Source organism: Ctenopharyngodon idella, chromosome 2 (assembly GCF_019924925.1).
Source record: "Ctenopharyngodon idella isolate HZGC_01 chromosome 2, HZGC01, whole genome shotgun sequence".
In the NCBI taxonomy this organism is placed as follows: domain Eukaryota; kingdom Metazoa; phylum Chordata; class Actinopteri; order Cypriniformes; family Xenocyprididae; genus Ctenopharyngodon; species Ctenopharyngodon idella.
The window spans coordinates 3,396,332-3,415,255 of record NC_067221.1 but is presented as its reverse complement, the minus strand read 5'-3'; the positions used below and the strand labels follow the sequence as shown (position 1 = coordinate 3,415,255).

At 38.8% G+C, this 18,924-nt stretch overlaps 1 protein-coding gene across 1 annotated transcript in view; it reads left to right on the top strand.

Annotated features, from left to right (window-relative positions):
• LOC127522225 (uncharacterized) overlaps positions 1 to 18,924 on the top strand; it is an 884,749-nt gene that overhangs the window by 329,834 nt on the left and 535,991 nt on the right. Inside the window, exons 44-46 of the mRNA XM_051911962.1 lie at positions 4,742 to 4,906; positions 5,886 to 6,059; positions 8,075 to 8,248. Coding sequence (XP_051767922.1) covers positions 4,742 to 4,906; positions 5,886 to 6,059; positions 8,075 to 8,248 — 513 coding nt within the window. The remainder of the gene's footprint in view (positions 1 to 4,741; positions 4,907 to 5,885; positions 6,060 to 8,074; positions 8,249 to 18,924) is intronic.

The window sequence follows — 18,924 nt, the reverse complement described above, 5'->3', positions numbered from 1 at the left end:
TTAGCTCACCTCAGTCGGTTGGGTCCTCGGGTCAACTGGGACAAGAGCAAACTCTCCCCCGGGCAGAGGATCTCTTATCTCAGTAGGGAACTGGATTCGGTCGCCTGGACCGCGCGCCTCTCCGAGGAGCGCGTCCAGTCAGTGTTGACCTGCCTGAGTACGCTCAAGCGCAGGACGGCGGCCCCACTGAAACTCTTTCAGAGGCTCCTGGGGCATATGGCATCCGCAGCCGCAGTCATGCCGCTCGGATTGCTTCATATGAGGCCGCTTCAACACTGTGGACGGGGCCCCAACTGCATTGGCATATCAATTGCCTCGAGTTGCTAGCAGTACGTCTTGCACTGGACCGCTTCCAGGAGCTGTTGACAGACAAGCACGTACTGGTCCGCTCGGACAGCACTGCGGCCGTTCCGTACATCAACCATCAGGGTGGTCTACGCTCCCGCCGTATGTCGCAACTCGCCCGCCATCTCTTGCTATGGAGTCAGAAGCATCTGAGGTCGCTTCGTGCCATTCACGTCCTAGGCGTGCTCAACCGTGCAGCCGACGAGCTCTCACGGCAGCCTCCGCTTCCGGGCGAATGGCGACTCCATCCCCAGGTGGTCCAGCTGATCTGGCAGCGCTTCGGCGAGGCACAGATAGATCTGTTCGCCTCCCCGGAGACTGCCCACTGCCAGTTGTTCTATTCCCTGACCGGCGGCACGCTCGGCACGGATGCCCTGGCAATCAGCTGGCCCCGGGGCCTACGCAAATATGCGTTTCCCCCAGTGAGCCTTCTCGCACAGCTCCTGTGCAAAGTCAGGGAGGACAAGGAGCAGGTCTTGTTAGTGGCTCCATACTGGCCCACTCGGACCTGGTTCTCGGACCTCACGCTCCTCGCGACAGCACCTCCCTGGCCCATTCCTCTGAGGAAGGACCTCCTGACTCAGAGACGGGGCACCCTCTGGCACCCGCATCCCGACCTGTGGAAACTCCATGTGTGTGGTCCCTGGACGGGACGCGGAGGTTCTGAGTGATCTCCCGCAAGCGGTCGCAGACACTATCACTTCCGCTAGAGCTCCTTCTACGAGGAACCTCTATGCGCCGAAGTGGAACCTGTTCGTCGAATGGTGCTCCTCTCACCAAGAGGACCCCCGATCATGTTCGGTCAGAACCGTGCTTTCCTTCTGCAAGAGGGCCTGGAGCGAAGGCTGTCTCCCTCCACCCTCAAGGTGTATGTTGCCGCTATCGCCGCACATCACTATGCAGTTGATGGTAAATCGCTAGGGAAGCACGATCTGATCATCTGGTTCTTGAGGGGGGCGAGGAGACTAAATCCTCCCCGGCCCCCCTCTGTACCCTCTTGGGATCTGACCCTGGTTCTTACATCTCTCCGGGGTCGTCCCTTCGAGCCTTTGCAATCAGCTGAGTTAAAAGTACTGTCCCTAGAGACCGTCCTCCTGGTTGCATTGGCCTCACTCAAGAGGGTAGGGGAACTGCACGCATTTTCGGTTGACGAATCGTGCCTGGAATTCGGGCCCGGTGACTCTCACGTTATCCTGAGACCCCGGCCTGGATTGTGCCCAAGGTTCCTACCACTCCCTTTCGAGATCAGGTAGTGAACCTGCAAGCGCTGCCTTCGGAGGAGGCAGACCCAGCCCTAGCTTTGCTCTGTCCCGTCCGCGCTCTGTGCCTGTACGTGGACAGAACGCGAAGCTTTAGGACCTCAGATCAGCTCTTTGTCTGTTACGGAGGCCAGCAGAAGGGAAAGGCTGTCTCCAAGCAGAGGATGGCCCACTGGATAGTGGACGCCATCGCCCTGGCCTATGAGTCCCAGGACGTGCCTTGCCCGCTCAGGTTGAGAGCCCACTACACCAGAGGAGTGGCCTCTTCCTGGGCGCTGGCGCATGGCGCCTCGCTGACAGATATCTGTAGAGCTGCGGGCTGGGCGACACCTAACACGTTCGCTAGATTTTATAGCCTTCGTGTAGAACGGGTATCTTCTCGTGTACTCGCTTCCACCAGCCGGTAGACGCGAAGAGCCCGTTCTAGTGTCGGCTTGCAATGCCACTCCCGCCCCCTGGGCCGGATACGTGCATCCTTTTTACTCCAGTCGAGTTCCCCGCTTGGCGAACCCTGTCGAGTTCCTCCGCCTCCCCCTTCGGCTCAGACATTGCGGAGTGTCTGATGCCAGGCCAAACTTCCGTCTCCGACGTTGACGTTTGGCTGGGTTCCACATGTCGTGACCCCTCCACGTGAGTGGTCCCATGTGTGTATTTGTCCACGGTCAACTCCCTACGGCGAGCCCGTGTCTTTCCCTAGCAGAGCCAGCTCTGCTGTCACCTGTCAGATGAGTCTCCCCCTACTCAGGTGGAGCCATCCCAGGGACTACATATGCGTACTGCCCACGGCCAGTCCATATGTGTACTCTCCACGTAAATTCCTCCCCTACGGGTGGGTAGTGGTCTCCGCAGCGTCCCCTACGGGTTCGCTTCCCCAGTGTAGTCTAGTTTACTTAGTGGGTATATCGGAACAGCAGTAGACTCTCTCGGCGTAAGCTCGCCCTCTTCCCCGTCCCACTGGTGCGCCGGGTGGCTAGAGCTTGCGCTGGGCACTGGAAGGGGTTCATACTGTGGTGCTTTATTTGGGATCCCAATTCGTCGGTCACTACTGACGTACGTCGAACGTGACCGACTGAAAGGGAACGTCTCGGTTACATATGTAACCCTCGTTCCCTGAAGGAGGGAACGGAGACGTACGTCCCGTCGCCACAGTTGCTGTACCCTCGCTGTAGTGCAGACTAGGTTGTCTCCTCAGCGAAAGACAGAGTGCGATTGCATCTGCTCCCCTATTTATACCACCTGGCAGGGGCGGTGCGCATTATGCAAATATCGCACGCCAACTTCATTGGCCTGTTGTAGTTCACTCGAAGCTCATAGGGCTCTCTAGCGATATCCCAATTCGTTGGTCACTACTGACGTACGTCTCCGTTCCCTCCTTCAGGGAACGAGGGTTATATACGTAACCGAGACGTTTTTTTGTGACATCAGAACTGTTCATAACTGCTTTCAATTTAATGTTTGTATTTCACAAAATGTAAAATGTCTAATTTTGGTGCAGCATTTACTGTAACTTTTGAACAAGTGCATTTTAGAAATCTGTGATCAGAATCTGCCTGTAATAAGATCCACCGAAGGCAAGTTGTCTGAACACAAGTGCAGCTTTATTCTAGTGATGTTACTCCTGATATCGAGGCTTCGAAGCTTGTGTCGAGAACATCAGGTTCTTCCCGCCGGAGCTCCGTATCGAGGCTTGTATTGTTTTAGTGAAATGACGTCACCGGTGACGTTCGAAGCCTCGTTTGAGTGAAGTGCTTCGAGAAGGGGTTCATTTTTGGCGGAACAATGTGTTTTTTCCCTCTCGTGTTACACAAGCACTTCCACTTCTCTCTGTCCAGTCCACCTTAATCACTTTCACTTTTTTATCCGGTTCAAAAAACTTTGTTTTTTCTTGTATGTTCAACAACAGCATTGCCCAGTTACAAAATTATGAAACATTATAAAACAACACTGAACATAAATACTTCACAGAGCTAATTATTTATTTATTTATTTGTGTATGTTAATGTATCATGAACCATGTAACACACATTTTGGTGCTGTCAAACTAAACTTCCTGCACCATATTTCCATTGATCATCATGTGTCTCTGTGTGCATTCAAAGCCTCGAGAAATGAACCACTTTTCAACACATCTGGCTGGAAAGCTTCATGAAGCTTCATCTCACCACCACTACTTTATTCAAATAAATGTGAACAAAAACTAAAATAACAAAAAAACTAAGAAACATGAACATAAACCTCACCAACAGCAGTTACAGGGAACAAAGACAGACTAAAGACAATGATAACATGAGGGCTATATATACACACAGACACTAATGAACAAACAAGAAACACCTGAACACAATGAACCAATGAAAACGTGTCACATGAAACAAGGAACCAATCAGAACATGACACATGAACAGGGGGAGCACATGACAAGATCACATGAGGAGCAAGACTGTGAGAATTATACAAAATAAAAGACATGAAAACATAAACTAAACTAAACCCAGAACAGACGTGACACTGCCTCACGGTGCAGCACTAAAGCAGATGAACCTTTTCCAAAACTTGTTTGATTGTCTTCTGCTTCAGGAAATACTTTCATTCCTTAATCTGTTAATGTTCGTTTATACAATTATTCATTGTTCATGTTCGTTCACAGTGGATTAACTAATGTTAACAGAAAACTTTTTTATTTAAAACTGTATTAGTAAATGTTAAAATTTACATTAAGGTTATTAAATGCTGTACTAGTATTGTCCATCATTGGTTCATGTTAACTAATGTAGTTAATGTGAACAAATGAAAGATTATTGTAAAGTGTTAGTGAGTCGACAATGTGTCTGAAAACAACCGACATAAACACATTTGTCCCAGTGATCAAACCAAGAGTGACATTGACACGAATGAACCTTAAAGATGAGATGAAATGAATGTGTAAACTAACATAAATAGATTGATGATTTCAACCTTTGTATTACAATGTCGTAGTATATTTAAATGAACAATGTGTCGTCTTTCTCTATGTTACCTGCACCTGGATATCCCTGTTTATTTGTCAGCAAAAGTCTGCTGGATGAAGATAAACATGTTAATTGATCATCATAGATCTGAGTCATTGTCTTTTCTCTTTCTGTCTTCAGTCTGTGTAGATGCAGAATTACAGAGAAACAGTGTGTCATCCTGACTTCAGCTCTGAAATCAAACCCGTCACACCTGAGAGAGCTGGACCTGAGCAGGAATAAACTAGGAGACTCTGGAGTGAAAAACCTCAGTGATCTACTGATGAACCCACAATTCAAGCTGGAGAAACTACAGTTAGTATCATTATGCTGTATTTACTGTTTAATTTATTTTAAGTCAACAGGGCACAAGTCACATCATTTGTAGCGCTGCATCTCCATCTGAAGAAAGATTCAGAAATGGTATTAGTTAATGGGTTTGTATGTGTATCAGTAAAAAGAGCATTAAACTTTGAAGCATTTTAAACTTTGTGGCTATAAAAGTGTTTCATATGCTGGAATCTGACAAATCTTTGCTGTGAAACAAGACAGAAGTGAGAACAGACTAAAAAACAGTGTAACAAATTGTCATGAATGGCTGGTTGTAAAGAAGCTCACGACGATGGAGAATACAATAACACTGTCTTTAATCACAAATCTAACATGTAGGAGAGATAAAACACAACCACTTCAACATAAACGACAGAACAATGAACAGACAGAACTAAGAGTTTAAATACACAGACAGAGTAATCAAGGTAAAACAGAACAGCTGCAGGAACTAATTAACAACCAAGAACACTAACTAGGGAACACACACAGACAGCAACACCATGATAATAAAACACAACAAAACTGTTACACAAATAGATTATTCTGAAATGTTACATTTATACTGGACTAATGGTACTTTTCACTAAATCTTCTTTTATTAAACAAAATGTGTATTTAGAGATTGTAAATTACACACTAATGACTTAATCTATGAATGTGTAAGATTTTCTTAAATAATGAAAATAGTCCATTTAAATGTTAATTTTTCTATTGTTTCTAAATTGATCCTATATATTCAATTAAAAGTGATAAATTCACTTATTTTTGGGAGTGAGGACGGATCCAGACTTGGATTGTAACTAGTATCCTCAAATGCTCCTGTCTTGGTTTGTTCGTTTCTATCATTAAGTTTCCATGTTTTTGCTGGTTTATTAGTGACTGTATGACATTTATTCATGATTCATTTAACTCACACATGAACTGAACATGGATTTGAGTCATTTTATCTTTCTGTCTTCAGTCTGATTGATTGCAGTATTACAGAGAAACAGTGTGTCATCCTGACTTCAGCTCTGAAATCAAACCCGTCACACCTGAGAGAGCTGAACCTGAACTGGAATAAACTAGGAGACTCTGGAGTGAAAAACCTCAGTGATCTACTGATGAACCCACAATTCAAGCTGGAGAAACTACAGTTAGTATAATTATACTGTATTTACTGTTTAATTCATTTTAAGTCAACAGGGCACAAGTCACATCATTTGTAGCGCTGCATCTCCATCTGAAGAAAGATTCAGAAATGGTTTTAGTTAAAGGATTAGTTCACTTTCAAATGAAAATTAGCCCAAGCTTTACTCACCCTCAAGCCATCCTAGGTGAATGTGACTTTCTTCTTTCTGATGAACATAATCAAAGAAATATTAATAAATATCCTGACACATCCGAGCTTTATAATGGCAGTGAACGGGATCAATGAGTATGAGCTGAAGAAAGTGTCTCCATCCACATCCATCCAACCTGGTTGGTCGGGCTTTTTTGCAATGCATTTGCGGGTTGTTTTGAACGAGCTGTAAGCTGTGTGGAGTACGTTTATTATGGATGGATGTGGATCTTCAGCTCATACTCATTGATCCTGTTCACTGCCATTATAAAGCTCAGATGCGTCAGGATATTTATTAATATTTCTTTGATTATGTTCATCAGAAAGAAGAAAGTCATATACACCTAGGATGGCTTGAGGGTGAGTAAAGCTTGGGCTTGGAAAAGCCAACTTAAGCCGGGGACAAACTTAAAGTCGGCATGAAGCGGAAGTTGCGATTGTCTTTTCTTCTCTACTGTGACATCTGAGTGAAACGGCATCTGAAATGAGAGGGCGGTACTTGATTTCTTACTTCGGGAATTGATTGGATCGTTGGAAGTTGGGTGTTGCTAACAAAATGGAGGCAGATCTGAATGCCTGTTTGGGAATTTCTCTCCACCGGACTCACTGCGAGCACCCTCACATTACTGTAAGAACCTTCTTTATTGAGGATGACGAGGACGATCAACGGCACTAAACAGCGAGAGAGAGACTGACTGACGGTGTGTGTCCGCCATTATAGCATGTGACAGGAAGAGACAATGAGTCGTTTTGAGGGGGAGAGCAGGTTAATGTTTTTGATTAAAGATTACGAGGGCACATGAATTTAAATAATGAAGTGCACGGATAAATTATTGATAATAAATACTACAATATTCCATAAAAAAATAAGAGTTGTCAATTTTGATTTCATGCGACTTTAACGATTGTACGGCCGATTATGAATGTAAATTGATACTTATGACTGATCGCGCTCAAACACGTCCAGTCAGAGCCAGTTGCGTTCAGTCGGCGATTACAGTCGGTGTTCAGATTCCGTGTGTAAGTATTTAAATCTGCTTCAGTCGCAGGAAACAATCGCTGTGTGTTGAGCTCAGTCTTAGGATGTTTTAGCTAGTCGTTAAATGTGTGCCCAGCTTTACTGAAATGCTGTTTAAACTTATTTTTCTGAGACTAACATTTCTGACTTTAACTCCTCCTAGAGCTTTAAAGCTAGAACTACCAAATTCGGCTCAAACCTTCAGACTGTTCTGACTTAGTGTGCTTTATCTTTTCTAACTGATCGGACTTACGGTTTTCCTAAAAATGACTATTAAAACTTGGAAAAATCCCATTGACTTTCACTGATGGAATGTTCAGATGAGCCACGACTGTTCAAACTCCAACTGACAAAATTCACATTTAAACACACTGAAGCCCATTAGACTCAATTAAACTGACATTCTGTGAACTATTTCTAATCCATTGAAACTCATTCAAACTCATTTAATCTATCTATCTATCTATCTATCTATCTATCTATCTCATAGCAAACCCCCAGAATACCCCAACAACCACATAGCAACACTCTAGCAACCACCCAGAATACCATGTAACATGTAGGAGAGATAAAACACAATTTTATATTAATCTAGAGTGATAAATTCACTTATTTTTGGGAGTGAGGACGGATCCAGACTTGGATTGTAACTAGTATCCTCAAATGCTCCTGTCTTGGTTTGTTTGTTTCTATCATTAAGTTTCCATGTTTTTGCTGGTTTATTAGTGACTGTATGACATTTATTCATGATTCATTTAACTCACACATGAACTGAACATGGATTTGAGTCATTTTCTCTTTCTGTCTTCAGTCTGTATGGATGCAGTATTACAGAGGAACAGTGTGTCATCCTGACTTCAGCTCTGAAATCAAACCCGTCACACCTGAGAGAGCTGAACCTGAGCTGGAATATAATAGGAAACACAGGAGTGAAGCTCTTATGTGACGTACTGAAGGATTCACACTGTAAACTGGAGAGATTGAGGTCAGTAACATTCTTCACATACAAGAATCAAAATGATTAAAATCTCTTTAACAGTTTAAACTAAAACACTTTATACTCAATATCTCACAATGAGTCTGAGTTCACATTATATTTGTGCAAAATTCTTCTCCTTAATGATTTGTTTGTAAGATAATCTCTCTTCCTCTGTTTGTGTCTTTCTAGTCTATGGGACTGTGACATTACAGATGTTTCTTCTTTAACTCAGTCTTTGACTAACTCAAAAGCACTGCAGTTTTTAAAAGATCTTGATCTGAGATTAAATAAGATCGGAGACTCAAAGCAGCAACTCAGAGACGTGCTACGAGACTCAAACTGTGTCCTGAGGTGAGGAAACATCACTGTGATATTAAAGAGATCTTCATTTACCTCTGATATGTGAACAAACCTTTCAGATTTTCGTGAAAGGAAATTATCATTAAGCTTCATTGTAACAAAGTGTTTGTGTGAGAACAAAATGTGAAGTTATTAAAATGTTCAACACAAAGGAGGAAAGAGAACAAAAGCACACTGTCACAGCTTTATTCAACAACACCTGCTTTATTAACTGTGTCAGTAGTGAATCATTTCAGTTTGAAAATAGACTTGTTCAGATTGTAGGAAAACGCTGCACTCCTGCTAAAATCAGTGCGTTCAGCTTCAGCTCACAGCCGTCCAGCCTCACATGAGAAATGTCTCTGTCTCTAGTGTGTTTTTACTTTGACAAGCAACACGTCACACTACTTTACACTCACTTTACTTTCAGTTATTTACTAAGAGCCCTACAAACATGTTTAAACTAGAGGACAAACGGCTTTAACTAAAGGATTGTGTTTTAATTCAGAATATCATTTGTATTTGCTCCCTGTGGTTTATTCATACGCCGTACACTCATTAGTTTCTTCTTTACAGTCACTCAATAGGAGTCACACCAACACAAACACACAAACAGATCAACATGATTCATGGTTTAAATGTATTATATTTAAAACACAAATATCTCTGCAGGATCATGTAAAGTCAGTAATTAATCTGATTACAGGAATTTAATGTATCTTCTTTTTACTGAGAAAGCAGTGATTGAAATATAGTAACTAATTTGCACTTTGAACACTGATTGTTTTCTCTTCTGTTTCACCTTACAGAGTAGATGAAGATCAATCGCCAAACACCTCTAGTAGATTGTTTAAATCATTGTTTAAATCTCTGAAATCATCATGAGAGGAGCAGTAATCATCAGGTGATCCACAGAAGAGTCTCACTACTGTGTCTATGAGGAGAAATAAATGTGTGATTAATGTGTAAATGTGTTTCATACAGATGGAAGAGACTCAGACTTTACAATGAAATAAAGCAGCATGTGTGTTAGAAACATGTGATATTGAATGATTAATGTTGCTTTAGTATTCAGACAAATGATGGTTTAGTTTTATTTAAAGGTGAACAGGAGGAAGAAGCTCAGATGAGTCTGTCAGCAGAAATCTTCAGGCTCTTCAGTATCAGGCCTACAAATATAATAATGTTTGGATTAAACTCATCCAAAATGATTAAAATGTTTCTAATCATAAACGTGATTGTCAAGTATAGCACATAAATGTGTCAAAAGATATAAAGTCTACATGTTACTTCAAACATTTACATTATCTCTCTTACATTTTCTGCACAGAATATATTTGCTTATTTTTGTTATTCTGTTTTATTTTATATTAAGTTATCTATGTGTCTGTTGTTAATGCACAGATATACAGTATATTGTCTTTGTTCTGTGGATGGAGTCTCTTCTAGTCAGACCAACTAAACATTTTACCAGTTAACAGCATTTGTGTGTCTTTCACTTGCTCTGGTCTAGATCGTCCAATGCACTTTGTTTAGCAATTATAATTTCACCACATTTACATTCACATGCAAATAAAATCATACATATAAAGTTCAGAACAATTGTTTTTGTTTTAAAAGTTCACTTGTCTGTTGTATTATTGAAGCTACATGAGCAGATGCAGAGAGATTCTCCTTCTTAAATAAAGGTGAAGTTGTAGATGTTAAACATAAAATCATATGAGCGATCTTTAGGATTGTTGGAGAAGAAATCATGCTGGGCTGCGTTTCTCTAAGCATTGTGAGCCTCCAGCTTCCAGTATGAATGAAACAGAAATGAAAAACAGAAATTAGCTCTCCATCTTGCTAAGATCACCTCATTTTGGGTGAAAATAGAAAAATAATAATACTAAAGTACTTTGTAACGTAGTAACTTGAGTAGTTTTTCCAGCAAACTACTTATTTATTCTTACTTGAGTCATATTATTTTTCAGTACTTCTTGTACTCAAGTAAATTATTTCTTAAATAGCAATACTTTCCCAGGGTCTCTAATACAGACTACCTTCTGTCCTCAGTAAAGTGTGAACTACACAAGTCTGGGACCTTGATTAATACAAATTTCAATTTCAATTGCTAGCTGCATTTATTTTTGTGCAAGTGAGATGAGTAAAGAGAATCTGTTGCACAAATCATTGTCTGTCTGGTGTCTATAAGCAGTCTGGTCCTAATACAAAACAAAAGGATTGAATGTACATAACAAATACAAACCTCAGGATCTTAGATTAAAGTCCAGAAACAGGGAATATAACAAATGCACTGTTGAAATGTCACTTTAAATGGTCTTAAACAGGATTTAGACACATGTGGTAGAATATCCTCGCTCCAGTACAGTAGGTTTCATTCAGCTGGTTCAAAACCCTCCTGAAAAACACACAAAGAAAAGGAAAACGAAAGGAAATATTGCAATGGAATGCAAGAAGTTTAATTGCCAATGGACAAAAATTCCAAAAATGTATAACAAATCAAGAAAATAGTCCTGACATTATATGTGCTCAAGAAATGTGGCTTAAACCTCAATTAAATTTTTTTATTCATGGATACATTGCAGTCAGAAGAGATAGAAATAAAGGAAATGGTGGTGGGGTAGCAACATTTATTAAACAAGATATTGGGTATAGAACAGTTGAGGTAAATGGGGAGCAAGAGGTTGCAGTGGTGGAAATATGGGAAGGTGTACAGAGTATTAAAATAATTAACTTTTATAATCCATGTGACAGGTTAAGCAAAGATAAACTAGAAAATATTGGAGGAAATGGAAGTCATAAAGTGGTATGGTGTGGTGATTTTAATGCACACAGCACATTATGGGGGAGTACAAACACAGATTACAGTGGATTGATGGAGACATTAGTGAGATTAGTGTGTATCAATGATGGAAGATTTACAAAAGTTGATTTGTCACAAGGAAAATACTCGATGTTAGACTTAACTCTAGTCTCTGAAAGTTTAGCTGGAAAATGTGATTGGAAAGTATTAAATCAAAGTACAGTTGGTAGCGATCATTTCCCTATCAGCAGTACAATCGGTTTAGATATAGTACAAATTGTGGTGGAAAGAATGCCAAGGTGGAAATTTAAATCAGCCAACTGGGACAAATTTAAGGAGTTATGTCATAACATAATGTCTGAATTTACTAAGTCTATGGAAGATGTAGAGGATTTTAATCATAAGATATGTGAAGTTCTTCAGAGTACTGCTAAAGAAGTAATAGGTAAGAAGAAGGCTGGTAACAGGAAGAAAGCCGTCCCATGGTGGAATGAGGAGTGTAGTGAGACAATTAGTAAAAGGAATAAAGCGCTTAAGAGAGTAAGAAGATCATTTAATCATAATGATTTTATTAATTATAAAAAAGCACAGGCCATAGTGAGGAGAGTAATACGGACATCTAAGAGAAATTATTGGGGGGAATTTTGCAACAATATTGGGGAAGATATTGAAATGAATGAAGTTTGGAGTATGATAAGGAAAATGGGAGAGAATAGCAGCATACCTGTATATAATGATAGACTAGTAATATCAGACATCGAACAAGCGGAGGCGCTAGCAGAAACATTTACTGAAGTGCACAGTAACTCAAATTTGTCAGATGAAATGAGGAGGTATAGGGAACAGATCCTGAGTAAGAATCCTCAACTATTGGAAGAAAAAGGACCATCTGGATGTACTTTAGATTCAGAGTTTACTCTGTATGAGCTGAAGAAAGCGCTTGCAGGGGTTAAACAAACTTCACCAGGTAGAGATGATATTGGTTATGAGATGGTAAAACATCTATCAGAGACATCATTAAATATAATTTTAAGCCTCTTTAACAAGGTGTGGGAGTCAGGGAAGTTACCAGCTGACTGGAAGCATGGTGTTATAGTGCCAATCGCAAAGCCAGGCAAGGATCGTACACAACCAAATAACTACAGGCCCATAGCATTAACATCAAACCTTTGCAAACTGATGGAACGTATGTTAATGAGCAGATTGGTGCATATCATTGAGAAGAAAAACCTTTTCTCCCCATATCAAAGTAGTTTCCAGAAAGGGTGAAGCACAATGGACTCTGTGCTCTGTTTGGAAGCTGAAATAAGAAAGGCACAAGTAAACAAGGAAGTGTTAGTAGGAGTATTTTTCGATGTTGAAAAAGCATACAACATGATGTGGAAAGAGGGACTTTTAATAAAATTAGAAGGAATGGAAATAAAAGGAAGAATGTATAATTGGATCAAGAATTTCTTGTTTAAAAGAACTATACAAGTTAGTTCTGCATTTTCTCAGATATGTCAAATAGAGAATGGAGCACCTCAAGGAAGTGTTAGCAGTCCTATTCTGATTAATCTAATGATTAATGACATTTTTACTCAGATAGACACGGGGATAGGAAGGTCCTTGTATGCAGATGATGGCACAATGTGGGGCATGTGGAGAAGTGTGTGCAGAACGCTGTTAAAAAAGTAGAACATTGGGCTAATGAATGGGGTTTCTGTTTCTCTGTAGCAAAAACTCAGGTGATCTGTTTTACAAAAAGAAAAATCAATCCAATAATGAATATTAAAATGTATGGACAACAATTGGAGCAGGTGTCAGTAATTAGATTTCTGGGAATGTGGATGGACTCAAAAATATTCAGAAAATGGTAGACAGAGGTAAAAAAGCGATAAATGTAATGAGGTGTTTGGCAGGAGATGAATGGGGGGCATGTCGTCAGTCTCTTAAAAAAAAGTATATACTGTGCACTGAGAAGAGCAGCTATTGATTATGGCAGTATGGTGTATAGTTCTGCATCTAAAACACAACTTTTAAAGATTGAGGCAATTCAATCACAAGCACTGCGAATATGTTGTGGAGCAATAAGATCATCTCCAATAACAGCAGTACAAGTAGAGATGGGTGAAATGCCTCAAGATATCCGAAAAATTAAAGATGAGATACTGGATTAATATAAAGGGACACTTAGATAGTCATCCAGTTAAGAAAGTTCTGAAGGATTGCTGGGAATATGAGTATAAAAAACTATCAAGCTTTGGATGGACTGCTAATGAGGAGGCACGCAGTATGGGAATTAGTGACATCAATATTGCCCCTTCTGTGGCAACTTCAGCAATTCCTCCTTGGCTTTTCCCTATGCCTGTAGTTGACATTCGGTTATATGAAGAAAAACATAACAAAGAAATATGTTAACAAATATAGCAGTGCAGCAATACATTGAACAAACATATTATAGCATATTACAGATATACACGGATGGCTCTAAAGATCCTGAATCTGGAATAACAGCAGCAGCTCCAGTCTATATACCCCAATTCAAAGTCAACATATCAAAAAGAATTTCAGATCATATATCTGTTTTTACTACAGAGATAACAGCAATATTTCAAGCACTTCAGTGGATAGAAGAAGTACAGCCGACAAGAACAGTAATTTGTACAGACTCAGTTTTAAATAGCTTGTTAAGTGGAATATCAACAGCGAGACAAGATATGATATTTGAAGTGATGCAGAGTCTATTTAGAATAAGACAGTCTGGAATTATGGTAAATTTCCTATGGATACCATCACATATGGGTGTGGAAGGAAATGAGGAGGTAGACGATCTGGCTAAACAGGCTTTGAAACATGCACAAATTGACATTAAAGTGTCATTGAGTAAAGCGGAAGTAAAAGGGTTAATTGCAAATGAAACAAGAAAGAAACGGCAGAAGGAGTGGGATAGTGGAACAAAAGGTAGACACTTTCATCATATTCAAGAGAAAGTAAGTCTAGAAAGAAGAAAGTCTGGCAACAGGAAAGAAGATGTTTTAATGTCAAGAATGCGTATTGGACATTGTTCATTAAATCAGTGTCTGCGTAGAATGGGGAAGCATGAAAATGGAAACTGTGATAAATGTGGTCAAGCAGAATCAGTAGAACACGTACTTATAGAGTGTGATTTAAACTAATTCAAGCTTTAAGATCTTTCGGAATAAATAATTTGTCTCTTCAGGTTCTGTTAGGAAATGGCCCAAAACAATCATGGATATTTCATGAATTAATTACTTTCTTAAAACAAACAAGACTGATCAATAGAATTTAGGATACAGTTGTATTTATTATTTTTTTTTTTTTAAATTATTGTTTTCGAACTTCCCAACCATTATGCGCTCCACACTCCTATCCAGTAGGTGGCGGGAATGCACCATTTAAGTTGGTCTGTCAACCGCCATTAACACCAGAAGAAGAAGAAGAAAACGAAAGTAAAGTCACATCACTGTGAACAACATCAACAGAGATACCAAATAAACATGTTGCTTTCTGGATTTGATCCATGCGATGTTCCAGAAAACATTCACAATGATAACCAAATCTAACACTCGCGGTCATTTATGAATATTTAATCCACAATTCATCGATCAGCAAGAGATTTTGAGAACGACGCGCGCTGACAGACAACAAGAGTAGGAGGAAAAAGAGGACGTTTATATAAAATACTTATAATTTCTCTTCGTAGTGGACAAGACTTCAAGAAAGTAAGTGAGGGGGTGGGGGTGTATTTTTCAATAACCCTCAATAATCAACTTATTAAGAAACTATTATTGAAAACGAATATGTTTCTGAAGGATTTCTCTTCCGGTTTAGGCTGTTGTTTTTGTGATGCGAAATCGAAAGTATTTTTGAACCAGACATTTACAGTAGACATGTAGATGAAGCCTAACTTTATTAAATCGAATATTTCAGTTCATATATATCAATTATGATTAGTAGTTATACAGTATGACCATTATAATTCAGGTTACTTTTACTCTACTTTGTACAAATGATTCTAAAATAATTATGAATTCAACCATCATTGTGAACTTGAAGTAATGATTAAATGACAAACGATTAAACAATTAATAAAGATTGGGTAAATATGATTGTAAAATTATATTAAACTGCAATAGAGAATATAACAAATTGAGTAAATTTCTGTTCTCCAGTGAATTCATATTTAGAGTCATGAGTCAGTTAAACTCTTTAAACAATCTGAAATTATTAAGACCATTCAGTTATTTTACATGACAATATATTTGTAACTCACTTTATTTTATTCATTGTTTTTGCTGTTGTTTCTAACTCATCATTCTTCATTATTTTCTTCAGTAACTGCCATGTTCTTCATCTCTGTAAAATCTTGTCATTTCCAGGTCCTGCTGAATGATTGATTGTTTTCTCAAACCAGTGCTGATCAGAGGAGCGAGGAAAGGACTCTCTCTCTAAGATGAGTCTCTCAGAGAAACACAGGTAAGACTGCGTCTGTTTCACACAATCATTTTAAACTCTACTGGAGTTTGTTTTTTCCTGTGAATAACAAAACTTTAAGCATTGTTTTATATTTCTTCTATTTTGAACTTTTTAAATGAACTCTGACATTATCTATAAAATCCCATTTTTCACAGGACTCTATAGACAATATCACAGTTAATAATTTGTTAATTTCCTTCTAGATGTGACCACACTGAATTAATCCAAATACATGACTTTGGTTGTTAGATTATAATATTATTGACAGACATTAGGAAACAACTATACACTTAAATTAATCGAAGTATGCTAACAAAACTGTGTCACACACACATTTCTGCTCTCCATTTCTGTCAATAAAAAAACTTGACATGTTCTCTTAAATCAGAGTCAAGTATTTTTTAAATCATCAACATATTTAGTCTCACTCATGTACATTAAAGAAATCGTTAATCCATTGTGAGCCGGTAAAATAAATGATTGATAACTATAAAACTATAAATTGTGTGAGTGTGTGCATTTCTGTGGAGGATTAGATAAAGACACGGATGTGTTTCAGACACAGTTGAACCTCCTTTACTAAAGTGTTTTTCTCTCTGTTCTTTGTGTCATTAGTGTAAGATCAGGATCACATGTGTCCAGCTCTGTGTCTCTGAAGAGTGATCGGTCAAAAGGTATAGGACAAGACTTCAGTGAGGAAAAATTATCATCTAATAAAAGGTATTTTGTGTGTTTACATTATAGTGTTGCATTATTTGTCCACAGTGGTGTATGTGATTGAACTTGACTGAATAAAATCATAATTCAATTCACATTTATTTGTATAGCGCTTTTCACGATACATATCGTTTCAAAGCAGCTCCACAGGGAGTGCATGTCAGCATTACAATTTAGAGTGATCTTTTATCACAGTCGACTGTGTCCAAATTATGTAATTTCAGAAATGTACATAAATAATCAAGCAGTTAGCTAACAATGTAATAATGTAGGCTATTTAATTTACAGTCACTGTTAAGAAATTAATTTAAGGTAGAAACAATGAGCTCATGGAAGTAATGAATACATGTTAATAATAATTAGGATATATAGAAACTTCTGGAATGTGCATGTTGATCCAGAGTTTGCTTCATCTGAAGTCCTTGCAAGGGTTGGCGCCGTCTCTTCACAGGTGTTGGTCATCTGAAGTCTTCATAAGTCACAATAAACTCAATTCCTGGGAACCTTATGGATCTCATTCCAGTAACACAATTACACAGTGTTTTTTCAATTACTTTGTGTCATTAGTGTAAGATCAGGATCACATGTGTCCAGTTCTGTGTCTCTGAAGAGTGATTGGTCAAAAGAACTACCACCAAACTTCAGTGGGGAAAAACCATCATCTAATAAAAGGTATTTTGTGTGTTTTACATTATAGTGTTGCATTATTTGTCCACAGGCTATTTAATTTACAGTCACTGTTAGCAAATTAATTTAAGGTAGAAACAATGAGCTCATGGAAGTAATGAATACATGTTAACAATAATTAGGATATAGAAACTTCTGGAATGTGCATGTTGATCCAGAGTTTGCTTCATCTGAAGTCCTCGCAAGGGTTGGCGCCGTCTCTTCACAGGTGTTGGTCATCTGAAGTCTTCATAAGACACAATAAAACTCAGTTCCTGGGAACCTTGTGGATCTCATTCCAGTAACACAATTACACAGTGTTTTTTCAATTACTTTGTGTCATTAGTGTAAGATCAGGATCACATGTGTCCAGCTCTGTGTCTCTGAAGAGTGATTGGTCAAAAGGACAAGTACCAAACTTCAGTGGGGAAAAACCATCATCTAATAAAAGGTATTTTGTGTTTCTAATTTTTGGTCACACGTTGACTGTTAAAAAAGTTGTATCAGTGAATATCAATCATGAAACGTTTTTAGATCAAATATTTATCATGTTTTCAAGTTATCAAGTTTTCATGGCTAATGTTTTTTTTTTTTTCTAGCTTTCTGTAATATTTTGCCTAGAAAATCAGTATTTTATTTTATTTTATTTATTTGATTACAGGCTTCGATATGAGACATTAGACTCAGACGTTCAGACTCACAGGAAACACAAGAATTTCAAAGACAATCTCCTGTGGATCTTCCAGGTAGGAAAACACATTTTCATAAATGTTTAATATTTATACCAAACAAATATTATTTGTTATTGATCAAAGAAATTTAATTTAATTACGCTTGATCACTTAATATTGTTTTTAAGCACACTTTTTTTCTACTTGTGAAAAATAACAGCTGGTTAGCATGTTAGGATTTTAACTGGATTTTTTTTTTTTTTTTTGCAGTATTATAATTTTTGAATAAATAGTGTTGACCAAATGTAGATGTACAATTTGGTTTAAACTGTGTTCTTCTTTTTTCTTACTTTTGTTTGTAGGATCTTGAGAATAAAATAATCACATTTCTGAAGAAAGAGCTGGAAAAGTTTAAGAAAATATTACAAAATGAGAACACAGAAAACTTTGTGAAGGACTTTAATGAGAATAGATGCAGTATCAAAGCAACAGCTCTTGATCTCACACTACATTACCTGAGAGAGATGAAGCAAGATGAAGCTGCTGATGCTCTAGAAGGTCAGAGACTCATGACCATCTGTCAGATTGTCACTTATTAATCTATAAAACTATAAATTAAGACTAAAACTATTTTTTGTTCCTGTGTTTAGATGAGCTGTTCTTCCTTCATCAGCTAAAATGTGGCTTAAAAAAGAAGTATCAATGTGTGTTTGAAGGAATTGCGAAGCATGGTGACTCCATACTTCTGAATAACATCTACACAGATCTCTATATCACTCAGGGTGGCAGTGAACAGGTCAATACTGAACATGAGGTCAGACAGATTGAAGTTGCTTCCAGGCGTCATGAATCTCAAGAGATTCAGGTTAAATGCACAAATTTGTTTGAAGCTCCTGAACAAGATGAGGAGATCCGAACTGTACTGACAAAAGGAGTCGCTGGCATCGGAAAATCAGTCTCTGTGCAAAAGTTTGTTCTGGACTGGGCTGAAGGAAAAGAAAATC